This window comes from Lipophrys pholis, assembly GCF_963383615.2.
Source record: "Lipophrys pholis genome assembly, chromosome: 9".
NCBI classification, from domain to species: domain Eukaryota; kingdom Metazoa; phylum Chordata; class Actinopteri; order Blenniiformes; family Blenniidae; genus Lipophrys; species Lipophrys pholis.
In genome coordinates this window covers 24,318,920-24,339,239 of record NC_137639.1, presented here as the reverse complement: position 1 = coordinate 24,339,239, position 20,320 = coordinate 24,318,920, and the positions used below count along the sequence as shown (strand labels likewise).

General features: G+C 43.2%; 3 protein-coding genes across 8 annotated transcripts; 1 reads left to right on the top strand and 2 right to left on the bottom strand.

The window, feature by feature from the left end:
- Nucleotides 1-32: 32 nt before the first annotated feature.
- tex10 (testis expressed 10) lies at nt 33-10,035 on the bottom strand. 2 transcript variants are annotated; one of them, XM_080471639.1, is made up of 16 exons: nt 9,635-10,035; nt 9,198-9,397; nt 8,937-9,124; nt 8,199-8,525; nt 7,903-8,115; nt 7,522-7,774; nt 7,296-7,408; nt 6,468-6,715; nt 5,750-5,885; nt 4,992-5,161; nt 4,030-4,207; nt 2,878-3,094; nt 1,492-1,572; nt 1,133-1,317; nt 586-796; nt 33-490 (listed from the first exon to the last, which is right to left on the bottom strand). In XM_080471639.1, exons 2-16 carry the CDS (start codon nt 9,378-9,380, stop codon nt 368-370), a joined length of 2,826 nt encoding a protein of 941 aa, XP_080327765.1. In that variant the 5' UTR covers nt 9,381-9,397; nt 9,635-10,035; the 3' UTR covers nt 33-367. The 2 variants fall into 2 exon arrangements, with proteins under 2 accessions (XP_080327765.1, XP_080327766.1); XM_080471640.1 differs by having other exon boundaries at nt 9,198-9,448; nt 9,635-9,788.
- Nucleotides 10,036-10,234: 199 nt separating this feature from the next.
- On the top strand, nt 10,235-16,741 carry LOC308114620 (uncharacterized protein). 2 transcript variants are annotated; one of them, XM_080471657.1, is made up of 12 exons: nt 10,235-10,316; nt 11,506-11,587; nt 12,636-12,666; nt 13,586-13,663; nt 13,756-13,895; nt 13,990-14,115; nt 14,230-14,275; nt 14,894-14,962; nt 15,060-15,442; nt 15,528-15,632; nt 15,783-15,882; nt 16,032-16,741. In XM_080471657.1, exons 2-12 carry the CDS (start codon nt 11,522-11,524, stop codon nt 16,073-16,075), a joined length of 1,188 nt encoding a protein of 395 aa, XP_080327783.1. In that variant the 5' UTR covers nt 10,235-10,316; nt 11,506-11,521; the 3' UTR covers nt 16,076-16,741. The 2 variants fall into 2 exon arrangements, with proteins under 2 accessions (XP_080327783.1, XP_080327784.1); XM_080471658.1 differs by lacking the exon at nt 12,636-12,666 and having other exon boundaries at nt 10,238-10,316; nt 16,032-16,737.
- On the bottom strand, nt 16,226-19,564 carry rbm12ba (RNA binding motif protein 12Ba). Of its 4 annotated transcripts, none has more exons than XR_013935624.1 (3): nt 19,483-19,564; nt 18,703-18,958; nt 16,607-18,543 (listed from the first exon to the last, which is right to left on the bottom strand). XR_013935624.1 is itself a non-coding variant. In XM_080471655.1 (2 exons), exon 2 carries the CDS (start codon nt 18,493-18,495, stop codon nt 16,747-16,749), a length of 1,749 nt encoding a protein of 582 aa, XP_080327781.1. In that variant the 5' UTR covers nt 18,496-18,543; nt 18,703-18,840; the 3' UTR covers nt 16,226-16,746. The 4 variants fall into 4 exon arrangements, 2 of the variants coding, with proteins under 2 accessions (XP_080327781.1, XP_080327780.1); XR_013935625.1 differs by having other exon boundaries at nt 16,607-18,521; XM_080471655.1 differs by lacking the exon at nt 19,483-19,564 and having other exon boundaries at nt 16,226-18,543; nt 18,703-18,840.
- Between the last annotated feature and the right edge of the window lie 756 nt (nt 19,565-20,320).

Here is a 20,320-nt window from a genome sequence, read left to right as displayed (position 1 = left end):
AAATAAAATGTTAAAAAATTCAACCCAGGAAGTGCATTTTTATTGGATTTTATTTATTTTTTCAATTTGTTTTTTTTTTCCAAAGTCATCAACTACCCCAGCAAACACTGAGTTGGCATTCAACGCCGACAAAACTCAGACAAGAAGGCAGAAAGATGAATTTTTTTTTTTTGTTTTTAAAAAGACCAGGGTAAGAATGAAGCTGAATTTAAGACACAAAAAGTGAAGTCTCCATTAGAAAGGGTGTCAGTCTGAAGGTTTCGTCCAGTGTATTCTCCAGCCATTAACCTCGGTGTTTTGTGAACCATAAAGGTGTTCGAACAGGTGAACTGAGAAACACACCAGGTACTTGTTTGTTGTTGCCTTGTTAGTACATGTCTCGAAGGCCCAGATTTCCACGGTGAGCAGAAGAGCCGTGAGCCACGGTGACACTGTAAGAGTAGAGCAGGTCTCGCAGCCATTGCTCCCTCGTCGCGCCTCGGGAATACCTCTGAAAGACACACGCAGAGCAGAACCACGTGACTTCTCTCCTCGTCCACACGCAGACAGACGTCTTAAGAATATACGCGCGTGTCGACCGTGTACCGTGAGGTGTTGGATGATCTCCTGAAGCAGAGCGGCATTTGCCAGAAGGTGGTTATTGAGCGGCGTGTGCTGCAACAGCATCGAGAGGATCTGTCCGAGCTGCGGCAGCTCGTCCTCATGCAGATTGCCGACGCGCAACAACTGCAGGACCATCCGCAGCATCCGGGGGACGGTGCCGAGCGCCGTGACGCAAGCGCCCCAAATGGCTTCCCTGCCAAAGTTCAAAAGAAAGACGAGCTCAGATTGTTGGGAAGCTTTTCAACTTTAAGGTGAGAACTTTGTAATTCAGGATGTAATTTGCCATTTTAGAGCTTGATATGAATGTCAGTGAGACACATAGACCTTCTGACAATCCTGACTTTTTGGCTTTTAAGCAGGAAGCGTCAGCAAAGTTACAGCAGGGATAACTGGTTTGTTCATAGTGCCGCTTTTTGATCCTTCAATCTTCCTTTCATTGCGAAGTAGAATTCAACAAGAACTAAAAGGCAACGTGAGCTGGAGTGTCTTGTTAGAAAAGTAACAGACAAAGTAAAAGTTGCGCTCATACCTCTTGTGGTTGGTTTCCGCAGGCGCCTCCTGCTGCAGGGTGGCGAGCACAACGAGCAAACTGAGGCAGCAGTGAGACAGGAAGCGCAGCATGGGCTCCAGAGGCAGTATGGACGGATCCAGTAATCTAGACACAGCTCTGAGGAGTCCGGCTGCCATACTGTCAGGAACCACCGCCAACTTCATCTGACACAGACAGAGACAGAGACAGAGACAGAGACAGAGACAGAGACACACAGAGCAAAGGGAAGCCATACAATTAAAACAAACAAAAAAAAACAATAAAAACTAATTTTAAACGAGCATGCAAGTGAAAATTGTTATTTGTGATATTTCTGCTTCATAGAAGCAGCATCTTACCAAATATTTGCAAATGCCATTTTGCAGGATATCGAAGCACTGAGATTTTGAACCCAGAGTCTCCAGACAGTGGCACACCTCCTGCAAATCAAATTCATTATTTTGTTGAGTTTCTCTGTTGCTGCTCTCGGAAAACGTGAGCAAGCAGTGCAACCAGTGTAGTAAAACAACTGCTCTGTTGTACATCTGAATATGGTCTCAACGTTGCAGGTATTCAAGAATGTGTGTTTCTACATTGGCGGAAAAACATCTCCACCACCGGTAAGCAACTATCATTGCTGTTGTCTTAACAGCTGACACCCAAAGAATTAACAGGTATCACAAAACTTCATTGCAAGATATTTTTAAGAGTCTAATGACAAATAAAGAAAAAAAACAAACGCATGACCTCCAACCAGGTTTAACCTGCATGTTCTCACAAAGCATCTCTGCGCTATATAAATATATGCATATAAAGCTATTCTGTTTACGTACTAATAAAGCGAGAACTTTCTTTGCTCAAAAAAGAAGTGACGTTCTGATACTGACGGGAGGCCAGTTTCAGGGAAAAACCATCGTGCCGTCAACTTTTTAAAAGTGAAAAATAAGGCTCAGCTTTTTCTCATTAACTTGAAATCCAAATCAAATTTCTCATTAGCTTTTATCAAATTGAGGTGTGTGTGTGTGTGTGTGTGTGTGTGTGTGTGTGTGTGTGTGTGTGTGTGTGTGTGTGTGTGTGTGTGTGTGTGTGTGTGGACTGCCGTGAGTGCGGTCAGTGTGTGTCTGAACAGTGCACCTGTTGGCATTCTCCCCGTCATTAAAAACAATCCTGTCTCATTAGTCCAACCAGAGCTGACACGGTCCGTCCCTTAATGCCCCCCCAGCCCGTCACCACACCTCCCCCACCTCGCTCCTTCCCGCCACTTGCTAGTGATTGACTCAGACAGGGAGATGAGAGAGGCAGGATCTGAGGCCTTAATTGAGGAGCTGAATTAGTGATTATAAGCCCCCCACTTGCTCACACGCTCGCACACATTTGCCCCAGGGCACGGCTATGTTAACGGTAATTTCTGTGCAGAAATGTCACACTCCCATCATGCCATGGGCTCTCATTAGCATTTGTCCATATCCGCCATGCCCGATAACCACGCATCTCAACCTGCGCAACGCGATAAAGGTTCCCCTCTCAGCCGGAGTGCCACGATAAAGCTTCCACCCTCTGAGCTCTATCCGAGAGACGGAGAGCGACCAGGAGGGACTGAAAGACCACAGCTGTGTCCAGAATATCAATACTTCTCAACTCGTCAAACAATGTCTTCCACCTCCTTCACTTATCCTTCCTGAATTCTTCTCTAACCGAATATCAATGAGTTTGATGAGTAGGTAGTGGATTCATGTGAGACGCACCTCAACCACATCCCAGTGGTGTGTGAACTGCTCCAGCGGGGTGGGGTAGAGGTGGAGTGGTGAGAGAGGGGAGGGACTCGAGGCGTCTTCGGCCTCCTGCAGCGTCGCCAGGTTTTCGGACGAGAAGCCCGTGAGCGTCGAGAACAGGAAGCTGATGTAGTCTACATCCTGCAGAGCGGGTTCCTGGCTGCCAACCGACCAGCCACTCTGAGACGACCTGGAGAGCATGTGGCAGCAAGGCAGAAACTGGAGAAGCCATGTCCTTTTCCACACCTTTTTATAAAACTGGTCACTTTTGGGAACAACAACAACCTGATTTACTCAAAATTCTAACCAGCACTTCAGTTACTTCAGTAGTCACATTTTTGGAGTTATATTAACATACAGTATAAACTTGTGTTTTGTAAGAACATGGCGTTGTGAATTAGGGTGCACGCAAATACAGTTACGCAAACTTCTTCCTTCTTCCCGAGGCGGGGATAAATCAGTAGCAGTAGGAAATGTGTGTGAATAACAGTGTGTTTTGCGAAGCCCGCAAGGCACATGCAGTCAGTTCTCTCGATTCTCCATGACGATGCTGCATTCCCGCCTCCCAAAGAGCTCTTTGTATCATACCCATTACACACACGTCCTATCCCACATGAACTCGGCACTTCCTCCATTAAAAATTTGGATAACACTCCCCCACTGACACAAGGTCAGAGACGCGTGCATGGTGGCAAAAGTTAAAAAAAACTTGTGCGCAATCACAAGATAATGTAAGCTGGGGATGAGTAATGGGGGGGGGGGGGTAATATTGTCATCAGTAACCTGAATATCAAATATACAGGGCATCCATAGCAGCAGTTATCAAGCAGGTGACAAATTAAGATTAAATATCAAGGATTCTTCTATTAAAGTGCAATACTGCCACCTGATGGTGATCGGGGTATTTAGGATGGCTGATTGAAAGCTGTCAAACTTCCATCCAACTTCTATACTGCTTTGTGCAATTTAGGTTTTGGGGGGGGTGGGGGTGGGGGGTGACTAAAGCCCCACAGTAGCCAGAGGAAATGAACAGGAAGAACATGCAAACTCCACACAGGAAGGCCTTCCGAAACAACCGCCAAACCTGCGGGACGCAGGTTGTTTTCTTTTTTTTTTTCAGCTCACCTAAGCTGTACGATACGAATCACAGAGGCAGCGAGGCCGGCAGAGATTCGTCCAGCAGTGCAGCAGCAGCTCAGGTTGGCTAGAAGAGGCTGAGGCATCTCGGGGAGGAAGTAGAGCAGCTGCACCATACGCTGCTGGGACTCGGCGGGTAACAGCACCACAACTCCGTCCTGGGGGTCTGTGCACACCGAACAGAGGGGTTAATGATCGGCACCTCCGGGGTCATGCGTGACACTACCGGCAAAATTCATTCGATATTTAAAAATGCAGCAAATGTGGGTGAGAAAAAAAATGAGAAAGGCAAAACTTTAAACAGTACGTCCTTAGATAATGTGTCTCTGTGTGGTATTCTGTCCATCTCTGACGCACATGCTGATGTCAGAAGCCGTCAGACAAAAGAGGTCTTGTGATGGTGAATTGCTGGCTCTGCGGCAGTTTCTGTCAAAGCCCCCCCGCCCCCCGCCCCACCCCGGCCCCCGCCCCCACCCCCTCCCCGTCTCACACCAGTCTAACTATCTGACCGTCCTCTGAGCTACGCATCTCGTCTGGCCTCGAGGCATGTCTTATAACTGCATTCCACCCTTTTAAAGTTCAATTTGACAAAGTTGTCTTGACCTGTATGCATGGAGTTATACTGCCTCCTAGAGGCACAATCGGTTATTATCATAGCTTATTTGAGTCCACAAAAGTCCTTTTGCGGAGAGATTTCCTTATGGGATTTGAACATAATTCACTTGTTCCTTTCTTCCATTTTGAAAATATAATCTAGTCCTCAAATCAAGTTTTTTCTTTATCTCTCTACAAGTGCATGTCCCTCAAATTTAAGCTGAAGCAACAGAGTGTAAAATACTTTTAAAATCATACACTAAAACCCACGTTAAGTATTTTCAGATGACAACTTTAGCGTAATTTGTATGATATCACAAAATCTGTTCATTTATTCCCTAAATGAGCATGCTCACCGTAGAGCTTGCAGGCATGGGTTTGCAGACTGCAGAGCATGTCTTTGTTGCCTCGAGAAGCTGCAGCCTGGATGGAAACGATGAGCTTTGCTGAGAGAGACGGGTTTCGGTGGCCCAGCTGAGACAACTGGACAGGAAGAGACGCCAACCAACGACACAGCACTTTGCTCCTGTGGAGAGTCAGTGGTTGGAGAAATGTGCGGAAGATGCCAGTTAATGCAATGCAACAACTTAAATTAACCATTTTAAAAGGCAATTCTCAGGTAGTGCTCATAGCTGTGGTGGTGCATTGAAGAAAAACACCCAGACAAACATACTGGACAGCTGTTGTGATGCATATTCCCCAATACATTTTTAACAGGAATGCTTTGTGCTGTACTCAGTGCAACAACATGCCTTGTTATTTTTTGTCGTGGGAATTTTTGATAACACCTCAAAACTGTATGAAGGTGTCAAAACAGCACTTTGAACATTAAGTTACAATCTGCTGTGATGTAGATACTTCCAACAATCTGTCATGTGCTGTTTAATGCTTTTACAGATGGTTGGGTCCATGGTTGTTCAAACGTTAATTTGTTGAACCAGAGTAGGTTTGAAAGAAAACAGTTTTTTTTTTGTTATTATAAAATGGGAAAATTACTAAACACGGCCATCAAATTATGTGAAGCAAATCTTCTGTTCAAAAAATTGGAGTGATTATAGTTGCATAACAAAGTTAAAAAACAAAACATTGCGTTCAAGACGACCACTGAGGCTACCTCGCTATGTGAGTATGTCCTTGCTCCTGCAAGTACATTTTGCTGTAAAAAGCCAGCAGCAGAGATCGTGTCTGCAGAGGCAGGTTCTTCTGCTTGTAGTAGATGTACACCGCTGCCAGCAGGTCCTCGGTCATTGCTGCACACAAATACACAGAGAATTACACTCAGCTGAACATAGTTTCATGTTAACCCATTATATCTATGACTGTATTTCAACTCAACAATGATGCAACTAACTAATATATCTCATTTCTGCTTATCAACGCTGCGATCTTCTACTTCGAGGTTCAACTGTTTTTGTTTCCCCACAGGGAGCATTTGTTTTGGATAAGAAGGAATACTGCATAGACAACACAAAGAGACAAGTAAAATAAATCAAACTCCAACGATAAAAGCAGAAGGATAGTATAGTCACAAATAATTATCTAATATCATGCAAACAATTTCAAAAGACATACAAAAGCAACAAGTTAAAAACAGTGAAGTTAGGAACAGTTTTGTGCAAAAGCATGGGTGTAGAAATCCTCACAGCTCAGCACGTCTAAAGTCGGTACTGCAATAGGGATTTCCTGTGTGACTGATCATCTGCCATTTCTTGGTTTATTCAATAAATGAGAAAGCAATTAAAGTATTTGTACCAGTTGTTATTTGTATCGAGTACATGCTTCTGCGTTCATTACATCGGTTAAAGTTTAAAATCTTCAAGGCACTTGCTTACTTTTGCTGTTCTGCGTGAGCACGATCTTCCACACGGTGCCCAGGAGCATGTGCAGCTGCCTGTAGCTCAGTTTCACTGCGTTTCCCAGCGTGTCTCGGACAAATGTCATCAGTGGTGTCAGCCAGTCTCCGTCTGCCTCTCGACTGGCTCCTTGCTTCTGGCAGAGCGACACCATGACCTGGCAAAGCGTGATGTTTAAGGCCAGAGGCTCCACGATCGGAGCGGGAACGGTTGCTGTCTGTTTACTCCTGAGGGGGGAAGAGGAGTCCACAACAATATTTGTCACTTTTGAAATAGAGCTCAAAAAGAAATTTTAGTTCAAGAACAATTTGACAACATACAGGTGAGGGCAATGTGGACACCTTCCTGATAGTTAACCATGAGACAATACAAACAAGAAATCCTTAATAAGTCAAACATTAAGTTTGTGCAGACATCAAACATCATTCCTTTCCTATTGAATACATAATGGTTTTCTTTGTTCTCTATCCAGCCACTGCGACCCCATACAGAGTAAGCAGGAAAGAAAAAGGCTGAATGGATATATAATGACAGAGTATGTGAATTCCTAAAGCAACAATGGCAAAAAGTTCAGAGATACACTCTCCAGCAGATTCAACAAACCCACTTACATGAACACATTCCAAGAATAAAACCTGTATTGACGTATTTTAATAATTTATCAAAAGATCTTAGATGCATCGCTTAAAATTTCTGTTAATGTTTTCTTCACGGTCATAGTTAGATAATTGTTACGCGGCGCTGTTGATGCCACAATCTGCCAGCTAATAAAACAGAACAAAACACATGTTTGTATATAATTCTTACCTTTTCAGATCAATTTTCTTTTTATGTTTGGGTGTGTCCCGAGCATCGTATGGAAAGTTTTTCATGAAGTGCTGTTTAAAGTCACCCAGGTATTCTTTACGAAACCACGCATCCTAAACAAGGATGACATGAATTTTAATTTCAACAAGCGGTTTGTCTCGAGGTAAAAAACAAAAAACACAAACAACACAGAAATACACTGTGCTCTATGCATGCTTCATCTCACCAGTGCATCCTCGTTCTCCTGCTGTGGTGCCAGTTTTCTCAACAGCTGCAGAATGGAAAGGACCTGGAACATAACGGACATGGCATCTGGGGTGAGCAGGTGAGCGCCCTCTGTGTTGCTCCAGGGGCAGTCAGTGGTGCTGGCCTCAACCCACACTTCCAACAGCAGAGGCACAAGGGTGGCCGCAGAGCTCATGACCGTCTCGACTGAGTCGAGACCGCCACTCACAGCGGTTCCTTGGTCAACCTCAGATCTGTGCATTGAAGACAAAAAAAAACCCAAACAGGTAATGTTAAACATGCTTATTTCAAAATAAACAAGAAATTGTACATTTTAATTGTGTTCAAGTGTGGCTTTGATTCTGACTCCCTGGTCTAATACCTTAGTCTGAAGGTGGAACGTGGAGTTGGTTTGGCCCCAGAATTTTCATACAACTTAACTCCAACTTTACTGTAAATAAGCTCTTCCCAGTTGAGATAAATTGTTGATAGTCTGCCGTTCCCACTTAAATCAAAGCCATCTTCACTAGGGGCAAATATATCCCTTTCTTTGATTGGTCTTTCTTCAACAACTGCCTGGAGAAAGCGCCCAAGCCTGAGGCAGAGGAAAGCTCAAGGTCAGCAGGAAGCATTGTCATATCAAATTTGCCAGGTTTCATGTGCCAACAGTCTTTGTACCTGAGGAGCACAGAGAGTCGCCACTGCTGACTCGTCACACTCCTGTCTGGGTTGACCGACAGTGCCCACGTCCGCCCCTTGACCTCTTGAACCTTTTTAGAACCATTGCGGCCCTGTCTGTGAGAGATCAGCTCTAAAAAGTTTGTGAGGAGTACTGCAGGCCGTGCAGCGAGCAGGGCAGGATAGTGCTCCAGGAAGACATCAAGGACATTCATGGCATCCTCCTGGATGCCGGTCTCAATGTGGGTCATGGCACAAGACAAGTGAGCACTGAGGAGGGGGAAAAATGGGGCCACGCGCTCTGCAGGAACAGACTGTGCGATAAACCTGGGAAAGGTTTGAGACAAAGAGTTATTGGAAATGGAAGCCGACTTCACTAAATAGCCATGTATGTTAGACTGTGTGCAGACATGCAGTAGATTTTTTTTTAATACAGATCAATGCAGAAAAGAAGAAATCTCAGCTTGATCTATTTCACTATGCATTCCTATAAAAGACTAAACCAAAAATACACAGCTGTATTTGGCAAATTCAGAAACAGTTGGTCTGTTTTGTTTACATATGTCAAAACCCATAACTTCCAAAGTTGATTTGGAAACTCTTGGGAGTGTGGATAACCTGTATGGTATTCAGCAGACTTAAAATCACACTTGCATCAATGATTATCTAAACAAAGCATCCACACCAGACTTCAGCTAAACCTGCCATGATTGAGTGTGTCACAGATTGTTAACTCACCTGAGCACACGTGTAGCTGCCATCCGAACATTTCCATCCTTGTCTGTGAAAACAGCTGCCACTTCAGAGAGCATGCGTGAGAGATGTTGCTCTAACAGAGAGGGGTTGATGGACAGCAGCTCTCTTAAACCCAACAAGGCACTATGCTTCACATTGGCATTGTAATGATGAAGCTGCGACAGGAGATCCTGCAAGGGATAAATTAATAATATTGAGAAAATGTTTGATTTGCTCCACGAGTGTGCAGACATCAGGGCTTACATTAATCCCCTGCTGTCTGTGTGTTGTGGGGCCGCTTGTGTCTTTCTTCAGCTGTTCAGGTAGATGGATTCCCTTGGAGCGGAAGTTTGTATTGGTGGCATTGTCTGCTTTAGGCTTCGTCTTTCCAACTTTCAGCTTGACCTTCTGGAAGTCATCCTGTCTCTTCTTCTTCTTGGACTTCATCGCTGAAGATTACACGACTGCCCGTGTGTGATCACATGTGAAGATAACAAGTCTGAATGAACCCACGACTGTAAACAAAATACAAACTCACTGAGCGCATAAACCAATTCAAGCGGTGTACTTTATGAATCCTGCCTTCAATCTCTAGTCAGAAAATGAGAGAAACACATTGCACCCTGTGTTACGTTGGTTAGCTTGTAGCTAACGTGGATCTCGGCGCAGCATCAAGCACGAGAGATGTTTCATTTACTCACCAACGTGAAAAGGCTCAGCAGCTGCTTAGAAAGATCTGCACCACATGCAAAACTTCACCCCGTGTCTTCAGTTTGGGAGTATTCACACCAAGTGATAACAGTAACAGTAAATAACATCCATGCTTTCTCGTGTTAATGCATGGGGTCCTCGAGTTTTGAGTTCGCTTGTGAACTCCACAACGCCCAACGGCTGTGGGGTCGTATATACTAAAAACATATATATATTGCAAGTTTTCAGCAGCCGCCACAATATTTTACTTAATAAATATTTTTCTGAAAACAATGTAAAGAAATAACACACTGGAATGTCCCATAAATGTAAATATTTTTTAAAAATGTTATTCTTTCTGCTGCCTTGGTATAAAAATCAAGCGCACTGTATAGTTGTCCGCACAACTGCCTTTAAAATATCGATAAAGTATTGTTTTTTTTCAAACATTAAGAAGTAATATAAACTAATTATGGTGAGATTGATTAATCAAGTTTTTTATTCACCACTATAGTTAATCACGACTCTAAATTATTTGGAAACTTGTCTTTTTTTATTTTTGTTATTTTTACACTGGCATCCCGTTGTCCTCCTCGCTTGGCTGCCAGCCCGCTACCGCTAATGCTTTGGGCTACTACGGATCACAGACGGTGTGTGTCGCAAAGAATCGCAGCATTTGTTCAACTATCTCAGGTAAGACTGGTCATTTTATTTAATCTTTTTTTGGACAGGCGACATATCTTTAATATGCTGCGTTTGAATGTCCCGTTGTACTTTTTGAAATCAGGCTCGATTAGTCTAAAAACATAATTGGGCCTTCTCGACACTTATCCCGTGTGTGTTGGCCTACATTCAGTTCACAGAAGTAATCATCATTTTGTTTCCAACAATGATATGAAAATAATATTCCAACCAACTATTCTGGCTCTGGACTCAAACAACCCTTTAATTGTAATTTTGCCATGTTGATTGTAATCTGTTTGAAAGTATGTACTTAAGGTTACAATTGAAGTGTAGTGAAACAAATAAACTCAATATCAAGCTGCTTGAACCAGCTGAAACCCCTTCGAAACAGACTACATACAATAAAGAATACAGAATGATTTTCAAACACAGGCCAACAAAAAGCCAGAAGAATTATCCTTCTCAGGGTTCACTGACCGTTTTGTCAATTCTATGATTCCCACAACACTCAATTCACATTTATTTATATAAATACAACATAGTCATTTCAAGGCACTTTTACAGAGAAAAACCCAACAATGGAACAAGCAGAAGTGGCAGTGGAAAGGGAAAAGCTGTTAACAGGTAGAAACCTGAAGAACCAGACTCAGAGGTTGTGGCTTTCTCCTGTTCCAGGGATAGAAGGAGAGAGAAGGATTGGACTGAGAGCACCAGGTAAACAGTCACGTAATAGTGAAACGTTATGATTGAAAAAGGAAAAAAGCTCCATGTAGGTCTCCCAGCAGTCTAAACCTGGTCCAGCGTGGCCTGAACCAGCTCTAAATGTAAGCTTTAGTATATAGAAAAGTCTCAAGTCCAGCCTTAAAAGTAAAGATTGTATCAGCCACCCTAACTGAATCTAGGATCTGGTTCCACATGAGGAGCCTGACAGCTGAAATCTTTGCCAATCATTCTACTTTTAGAACATCTTGTGTTCCTTAACCATGCTCGCTGTGAATTTTGTAAAAAGTAACTATTAACTTGGAAAAAAAAACATTACATCCAGTATCACTGGTTAGCCAGAATTTTCTAAGTAGTGTTAAAGCTCAAGTTCAGAAGTGGTGAGTCGCCATCTGATTTAACCAGCATAAAAAGACTCCTCCGCGGTATTATTTTATGTTTGATTCTCCTATCTTTAACAGTTTCTTCTCTTCCACAGTGATCAACCTAAGGAAATGGAGGCACAGGCAAACCGACCTCTTGCAAAACATGGACCCCCATATCAAAAGAAATTCCCAAAAGTAAGAATGCAGAGTGCATAGCGACTGTACTTTAACACCACATTCGACTTAATGTTGAGTACTAAAAACCTCAAAGATATGAAGGTACATCTGTTACCTCACACAAACGACGCTGGGTACTCACGAAGGAATCATGATTTCTTCTTGATGGTCATTTTCTCTTTTTGATATATAAACTAAACTGACAATGTGGTGGTGGTCACTGGCCTTTGTGTTTGGTGGAGAGCCAGGTGGCAGGACGTGGACCTGCTACCTGTACATGTGCCCTCGGGCCTGCTGGTTCCTGAAGCTCTCAATCAGTGATTTGGCCTCAGATCTGAGGTCAGCCCATCACAGTTTTGGTTGACAAGATTTTTAAAAAAATTTCTTTTGTGTTTTGAAGCACATCTTTGGTGTTCGGAGTCAGTTGTTGCATTCATGAGCCAACATTGAATTTCCACCCTAAATGGGTTGTTTTCTTTTACAAAGCTCAAAGGAAAGTATGTGTTTGATAAGCAGGTTGCTTTGAATCCAAGTGTCTTGTTCTTAAGCTCCAAAGTTTAACAAGACATATTCCATTCAAGGTGTTGACACGGGCGTCACTGTCGCTCGGAGGATGTGTTTTTTCGCTGTTTTCAAATATGTCATGATTGTTGTCTGTCAGACGTACGTTAAGTTCTCTAAAACCTAGCACACTGGCAACAGTGCAAAGTGTTATTTCATGGCGTCTCTTTGAGTCTGACTTAATTGTGGCAACCGTTGATTAGATTTTACAATATTCTTTTTGTCCTCATTCATTATAACAGAAAAAAACAAACTTCCCTGTTAAATGAGTTGCAATGTGTTTTGTTGTTCTGTGTTCTCATTTAATGAGAAACTTTCACCAGACAACATAATTTAGATAACCGATGGACGTTTCTGTGACGACCTCTGCTTGATGCAGGGGGTCATGGGGCATTAAAAGCTCTTTGGGAGACATGAACGAGGAGTTCGGTCTTCTGTGTCATCCTGTTACTAATTCCTGTGTGTGTCTCTCTCCTTCTCGTGGGTTTATTCCCTTTGCTGACAGAGAAAGCAGCCGCAGCATTCTGCTGACATAGGTAAGTCTCTTCACACACGGCGCCACATGCAGTGCAGAGGGTTGAAGCATGAGACCTTGGTTTCCTTGCTTCACGCCATCCGTGGTGGCATGTTCACCACTCTGTGCGACCCACACTCTGATATGGGTGGGGCTGTTGTGGTGCCATCTATGGTATTGGTCTTTGGAGATCATTGCTGAAATAATTTCGCAGACGTGGTTTTCCGAGATCTTCTCACAGGATTTCTGCTCAGAGAAAAATCGTTTTACCGTTTTAATGGACTATTCTGAACTACTATAGAAACATTTCTTTTGTTGCTTCATTGAAGGCCAGCACCATGAGCTCCCATTAGACCCCATTGGAAAAATCCTGTTTATAAAAGAGCAGGACATAAAACAGTAACACAACCATGCATCTGCAGTGGTTGCTCATGACGTTTTTAATGCACTTTTTTTTTTTTGTGCTGCCATAGCTGTGCAACCATTTTGGCACTGCTGCATGTAGTTTTCTGTTTTTGAACCAGTTGCCTGTGTCACACTGGTTTGACCGAGTGGAAACCTTCCCTGCTGCACAGAGGATTTTAAATCATGGGGCAGTTTTACGGAGCACTTGCAGAAGATCTGCTTCAGTAGTGCAATACAGAAACAGTGAGGCTACTGTGGCTGAGCAGGGATCTGGCGTTCCCGCTGTTCTCGCAGGCTTCAATGGCACACACACGTGGGCTTTGAGTGGCTAATGGTTGCTCAGCAAATATAAACAGAATCAACTTGAACATCGGACGCTCCAGTCAGTGTGAGAAAATGGCACGCAGTCTTTGTTCTGGTAACAGTTTGCAGGTTTCTCCCCAGAAATTTGCTTCTTGGTGTATTTGAATTGGTTTGCTTGTGCTACATCATTATATGGCCGTGACTTGGGGCTGACCACTGTTGTTCTTTGCCAGTGTTCTCCAAGGGAGCTTCCATCCATACAATGCCCTGTCTCAGCAAACAGTTGAAGGGAATGACGGAATGCATCATCGGTAAGTAGGAGGGTCTCATACACATATTGCTTTTCTTCACCCACTCGTCTACACGAGTTCCTAACCTCTGATCCTCACACGTGTGTGCGCAGGCCTTCAGTACATATGGGAATATCGCAGCCCAAGTAAATCTGTCCCGCCACACTACCAGTGCAAACTCTGCTCCATGTCCCGCTTGCAGCACGACATGCTCGATCACATTAAAGGCTGGAAACATGGCTTCCGATACATGGTGAGTGATGATGGGTTTTTTTTTGGCAGTCTGGCTCAAAAGCACCACGACACAGAATTTCAACACAGATGTTTTTGCACATCCTATTGAACAGAAAAAGGTGCACCCCGACAAGGTTACGTGTGAAGAGGAAGATGCCGTCAAGGATCCCGCGGTCAGAAAGGCTGTTAAAGATGCTGCTGCTGAAGTGGAGCAGACGGAGGGGCGGGGACAGATCAGGGTAAAGAGCAGCAGTGTACAAATAGCCACTGCTTTTTGCTATCTATACATTCATATCGAATATCTAACGATGTCTAAAAACAGCCAGGTTTAATTTGCTGTGAAACTCTTTTAGGTGATACTGAAGGAGCCATGTGAAGTGCCAGCTTTCAAAGGACTCCGTAAGTCACTCTGCTGTGGTTACATTACGTTAAGTCAAACGTTTTCATAAAATAATGTAGAACCTTTGAAAAAGGCTTGTTTGTGTGCGTGCAGCTGTTGTGTTCCCCTCATATAGCATATTGGTGTGAATATAAGACAAGGTTATTTTCCAGGAATCAGTCTGAAACGTTGAGGTTGTCTTGTATTCGAGGTCTAACAACAAGTGATGTCTGCTCTTCATTTCATTTCAAAAGCAGGTCGAATTGAGCAGCAACGCAGGCGCTAATTTTAAGATGATTGTGATCATTGCAGCTGAGATTTATATTGATGGTCAAGCTGCTAATAAAAAAATATACAAAATGTCACTAAGTAAAAGATAAGAAAATGAGCACAAAAAGAGAAAAACAGAGGAGAGGGAATGAGTATATGACCAAGAAACGTAAAGACAGAATGAACAGAACCAGAGTTGTTATTCAACTAAAGGCAGAGAAAGTTTTCAGAGAGCTCAACATCCCCGTTTTCACAGAGATTAACTGTTGTCCAGCTTGAACTCAGATGACACTGCGAAGCGGCTGTCTTTTCAGTGTTATGTCATCAGTCTTCCAAAGATTTCTTGACAGTCTTTCATCTCTGAACAGGTTCGGCTGTTCCAAGACCTGGACCTGGACCTTCACCGGGACTGGGAATAATGGGACCGCCCCCTTTTGGTGAAATATTTGTTAAAAACTAAAGGCTTTCAATGTCAACAAGTAATATTTTTAATCAGTCATATAAACTGAAATGTAATTACTTTGTGACTTGTAGGTCCAAGGTTCCATGGAGACTTTCCTCATGGTGGTCCTCCCTCTGAATATCCACTCGGTGAATACAGGGAACCCGGCTTTGGAGGCTACTCTAACAGGCCCGATTTCTCTGACCCCGGTATGAATCCAAGACCGTTCCCCGATGGTATGGGACGTCACCCAGGCGTGGGGGGAAATGGTTTCGGTCCAGGTGGGGGACGAGATGGCTTCGGAAGGGGTGGACTGCTGGAAGACCCAGGCAAAATGCATCACGACGATTTCAGAGGTGGCCCAATGGGAAGAGGCATCATGGACAAACCGAGGCCCAAACCACTGGACAGGCCAGGACTAATGGGGGCAGCTCCAGAATCACATAGCCTCCCAAATACACTTCTCACGTACCTGGTAGGGAAAACATCTAGGCAAATCAGCAAAAAAAAGAAAAAAACATAGATTCTATTATGCAGAATGTCATTTGTTGTCTTTTCAGGATTCTTTCCGGATTGAGAATGAAAGCGATGCACAGCTGGTACTGAAGGTGACACAGAAGCTAACGGACGTGCTGATGGAGTACAGACTGAGGAGTGTATCTGCTGTAGGAAGCCTTTTCTTTCTCTTCCATATATAGTCGCGTAACCTTCCAGCTTCCACACCGAGCAGCAGAATGGGCGTACAAACTTGTCTTGTTGGTCCATGAGGGCAAAAAAAGGATTAAAGCTCATATGTGGCTTGATTTTCTCCACAGGGTTCCAGTCTGAGCAGCATGTCATTGAGCTCCCCAAGCTTCTCCTCTACACCCTCCAGGCTGTCTGGAAGTAGCAACCGATACTCAAATAGTTTCTCAGGTACATAAGCTTGATAACGGTCTGTTTGATGTGTATGGGATTTAATTGGAGGGTGACATGTGGGTCGCAAAGACAAAGGATTTAGCTCTGAATGTGAGTGGAACTATTTTACATCCCTTCTTTAACTTGTTTATTACATCTTCTTGCAGGCCCATCCAAGTACTCCGATGGTCCATCCAGGTACTACAAATGACCATCAGAAGTGACACCTCAGGTTCCACATCCCTCAGTCTTAAGTTCGCATTGTTAAAAGACATGGTTTTTAGTTTTTTTATATGCATAAACTTTGCTGCACCGTTCTCTTGCTACTTAGTAGTTTTCCTTTTTTTTTTTTTTTACACTTAACATAAGTTTTACATGAGATGATTCCTCTATGTTCAACTCCAACTGATCATTTCCTGGTGTGATTTTTGTTCATTTCCAAAAATCTAATAAAAAAAAAAAAAACTTTAGAAAATGGGGTGTTTTTAAATGTAATTTTACTTTTGTAAAGACATCCACCATCAGAGTGCTGAGTGAGATCCCAGTTGACCAACAGGTAGGTGTACAGCCTCGATAGATCAGTATTTCTTAGTGTCTCATTAGCAGTGGCAGTTTCAGTAGAAAATGTTGGGGCTCTTCACATGACACTTTGTTGTATAGATTTGGGTATTTCCTTCTTTTCCACCATTGCAGCAGGATTAAACATTGCCGTTGTACGAGTTGATTAATTGAGCACACAAATCAGTACAGAAACATTTATTTAGAAATTTGATACATAAAAGAATACAAGCAACATGTTTTCAGAAACAATCAACTCGGATTAGTGCAAAGAAGTGTCATAGCTGTGATAAAAATACAACGAATTGGTCTGTGGCTGAATTTTTACTTTTTATTTGCTCTGTGATTTTCCAACATGTCCTCCATCTGATTCACAGTAATCAGAGTAAGGAGCAGGTTTGAACCCAAGAAGCCTTTGCCATGGATCTTCTGAGCCTGCTGTGCAAGGCTCGCCGATTCAAACTGAACCACAGCCTCACCGATACTGTTCCCATCGATGTCGTGCAAAATGGTTATGTTCTCTTTGGTCACTTTGTATTTCCTGAAAAGTTTGTTTATTTGATTTTTCTGCACAGCTGCAGGCATGTTTCTGACGAACAGGCAAGTCCGAGCCGCCGAGTCCAGTTTCATGCTCTGTGGCACTCCTGCATATGAATGACTCTTCCCATTAAGTTTCTCTCTGTCCGTTTTAGAGAAAGGCTTTCCAGACCTGATGTGGTTTTGGGAGATTATTTGCCTCATTGTGGCTTTAGTGATTGGTGAAACCTCGATGGCAGCAGCACCCACGTGGCAGCCCGAGAGATTCAAAGCGTAATCGTAATCTTCTGCACGGTGAAAAATAAGAAAGGCCGTGTCAGTTCTGTTGGCGTCTCTGTCAAGCAGATGGAGCACATTTTTGTGTGGAATATTGTTACATCCAAACAACTCCTTAATTTCAGTCTTGGTCATAGTTTTGGGTAGATTTTTCACCATGACAACTTGTTCCTTTTTTGGTGAAAAGGGCAATCTTGGATCACCGTCAAATTTCTGTAGTTTCTGGGGGTTACAAGGCAGCTGGCTGGCAGATTTCCTCTTGACTTGGTGTGCAAAAGTAGATTTTTCTTTGTGGTTTGCACTTCCGTTTAAATTCTTCTGCTGGGGCGCTTCCTGTTCTACAATAATGGCATTTGTGCATTCTTGCAACGCACTGTTCCACATCTTCTCGGAGGCTCCTCGGACCTCCACACAGACTGCGCCCAGGAACTGCTGGTTGAAGCCGAGAGCTTCACATGCATCCTGGTTGCTTGCAAATTTCACAAGGCAGCCATGATTGATCCCCAACTCCACATTTATCAGGGCTTCCTGTACGGTCAACCCCTTGAAAAAGTTACAGATGTCACCTTTTGTAGTTGTTGCTGGTAATCCAAACAGCCTGACGTAGCCTGGCCTCGTTTCTACCGTTTGCTCAGGCTTCCTGTCCAAATCAGGTGCAATAGATGGGCCGTTAGCCTGGAGGTCAACTGTCGACAGTAGATTGCTGATTTCTGATCGTTGGGATGGCTGGAGACCTTGCAGCACGGTACACACCCCAAGAAGAAATGCAGTACTGGAATCGAGGTGATGTGCATCCGAGGTTTGAACGTTTGTTGTGTTAGAACAGACGTCCTGCTCATTTAAATGTGGCCCGTTTGCAGTATCGGGGTCCACAGAAGATGCAGGGGAAGGAGAAAAATTTACAACATTGCCATCCTGAGATGGCGATTTTAAAGAGGAGAGCGTTGCGGCTGGCTGTGGCCTCTTTGCAGAAAGCGGGGAGTTTTTCTTCCTCGTCTTTAGCAAATACTCCAGTTTGTGCTCGACCTCCTGCATGCTGCTTACATACAGACAGACTGGAGACCCTCGGAGGTAGCTACCAGTCTGGCGCAGGGCGAGCTGGGCATCTTTTTCTGAGTTGAACGCTATGAAAGCCTCTTGCATACTCCCTCCAAGAATGTAGACTCCTCCGTCTGGCACGTGCAGATTCTCAAAGAAGGTACGTATATCTTCAATCCCTGCCTTCAGACCCAGGCCGGTCAGTCTCAGGATTATGGTCATTCTTTCACACTGACGCCAAATGTTGCCTGTGAAGTAATAAAAAGTGTGCTGGAAAAGGTAAGACAAAACAAAATAAAAAACTACTTGTTAAATCAAAGTATCACCACGAGGCCGAGTCGGCCGACAGACACAGCAAAACTCCAGCGTCATGCAAACTGAAACCAAAACATAAGTTTCTTGTTTCTGTGAATGCTTTCAAACACTCACCAGGGCAACTCACAACAGATAACCTCTTCTTGGGTGGCAAACGGCGGCTTTGAGCGCTTCCAGCCGCTGTTTTGTCTCAGCCACGACGAGACGGGAATTCGGGACATGTGCTGACCTCACGGCGTCTTTCCGAGAAACGAGCCCACCTCGCAGTTATTTCCCCTCCTTTAATGATGCGTCGGCTCCGGCCCGAGACTCCGATGAATTACTGCCCTCTACTGGAGGGGAGTATGACCTACACGCTGTGGCCACGTCTCTGTAATGGATCCCAAAAAAAAAGCTAAAACTAATAAATGCATAGAAAAGCAGATCATTTAAGGTAATATGGTGTTTACATATTTATTCATTTATTTATATGTGTCTTCCTATTTGTTTCAATACATGTCAGATTTAATTGTAGACTATAAAACCTCCAGACCTCTGAGGTCCTCAGAAAGAGGTTTACTCAGTGTTCCCAGAATCAGAACAAATAAGATGAAACAGTTTTTAGTTCTTACGCTCCTCGTCTGTGGAACAAAGTCCCTGAACACCTGAGGACTACTTACACACTTCTTGTAAAGCAGGCCTTGAAACACTTATTTGCTCATGCTTTCCATTAAGCAATAGATTTTTTTAATTACTTTACTTAATAAAGTGTCTACTTTGTTTATTCTCCCTTTTATGCCTTTCGAGAGAGAGAGCAAGAGAGAGACTGACTATTTCTGTCTTCATGGGCTCCCGATCAAGTGTATGCCCTTAAATCTATTCAGCAAAACCCTGATATTTAAAGTTTTTACTCACTTGATCTTGTTATATTACGTCTTTTCTTGACTGTGTAATCACAGTGCAGTGCTCTCTGGGTGCAGTGAAATGAGGAAGTTGTATCTGCATGGCTTCAGCTCACACTTCCTGTGACTCAGTCCCATCACACATCTAAAATAGATCAAATCCAGGAAGTATTGCTTTTTTTGTACAATGTCTGTATTTGTCAGAAAATGTAATCACTAACAAAAAACTGATGTCTCTAGAATTAAGTATATACTGTACAGACAGACTGTCTCTTCACTTTTTAAGATGAAGTGTATTTTCGTCAGTTAAACACATTATTAGGGTTTTTTGATTCTGCACATTCAAGGTGTTATCCTCTACCATGGACCTCAGTAAAATCAATGTGTTGTTGTAAAGCTCAGCAGAATTCCTATATTTACACATTCCACACTTTCAAATCAGGTGCTTCAGGAGTAGAAATTCAAACCATGATAACATAGTAAATTCCCACATTTAGCATTGAGCAACACTGTCTATCAAACTGTTTACTCATTTTATGAACCCTCATCAAGTCCAGTCTTCTTTTAATTACATTTCCAACTTGCATCAATGCATCAATAGATACGTATATAATTTCATTCAGACCAACATGATGGAGTGTGTGTGAAGGAAGCGTGTGCGTATGAGTGACAGTTTATGTTGGAGATCTGCCACAAACTCTGTTATGTTTAGCACTTCCCATCTGAGCACCTGTCAAAGACTCTTGAGATATTATCTCAATTTTAAATGGACAGTGCAATATTGCACAACATGGAAATGTTGATTATTTTTTTTTTTTTAAACAAACTTGTATGCTTCTATTTTTACCTAT

Excerpts from the sequence above, each read along its gene's own strand:
- rbm12ba (XM_080471655.1), bottom strand. The coding sequence starts at position 18,495 with ATGACCATAATCCTGAGACTGACCGGCCTGGGTCTGAAGGCAGGGATT.
- LOC308114620 (XM_080471657.1), top strand. The coding sequence starts at position 11,522 with ATGGAGGCACAGGCAAACCGACCTCTTGCAAAACATGGACCCCCATAT. Across the intron at positions 12,667-13,585 it reads GCAGCATTCTGCTGACATAG|TGTTCTCCAAGGGAGCTTCC; the intron begins GTAAGTCTCTTC and ends GTTCTTTGCCAG. Across the intron at positions 14,963-15,059 it reads AATGGGACCGCCCCCTTTTG|GTCCAAGGTTCCATGGAGAC; the intron begins GTGAAATATTTG and ends TGTGACTTGTAG.
- tex10 (XM_080471639.1), bottom strand. The coding sequence starts at position 9,380 with ATGAAGTCCAAGAAGAAGAAGAGACAGGATGACTTCCAGAAGGTCAAG. Across the intron at positions 8,526-8,936 it reads GCAGCTACACGTGTGCTCAG|GTTTATCGCACAGTCTGTTC; the intron begins GTGAGTTAACAA and ends AACCTTTCCCAG. Across the intron at positions 1,573-2,877 it reads ACCACTGGGATGTGGTTGAG|GAGGTGTGCCACTGTCTGGA; the intron begins GTGCGTCTCACA and ends TTTGATTTGCAG.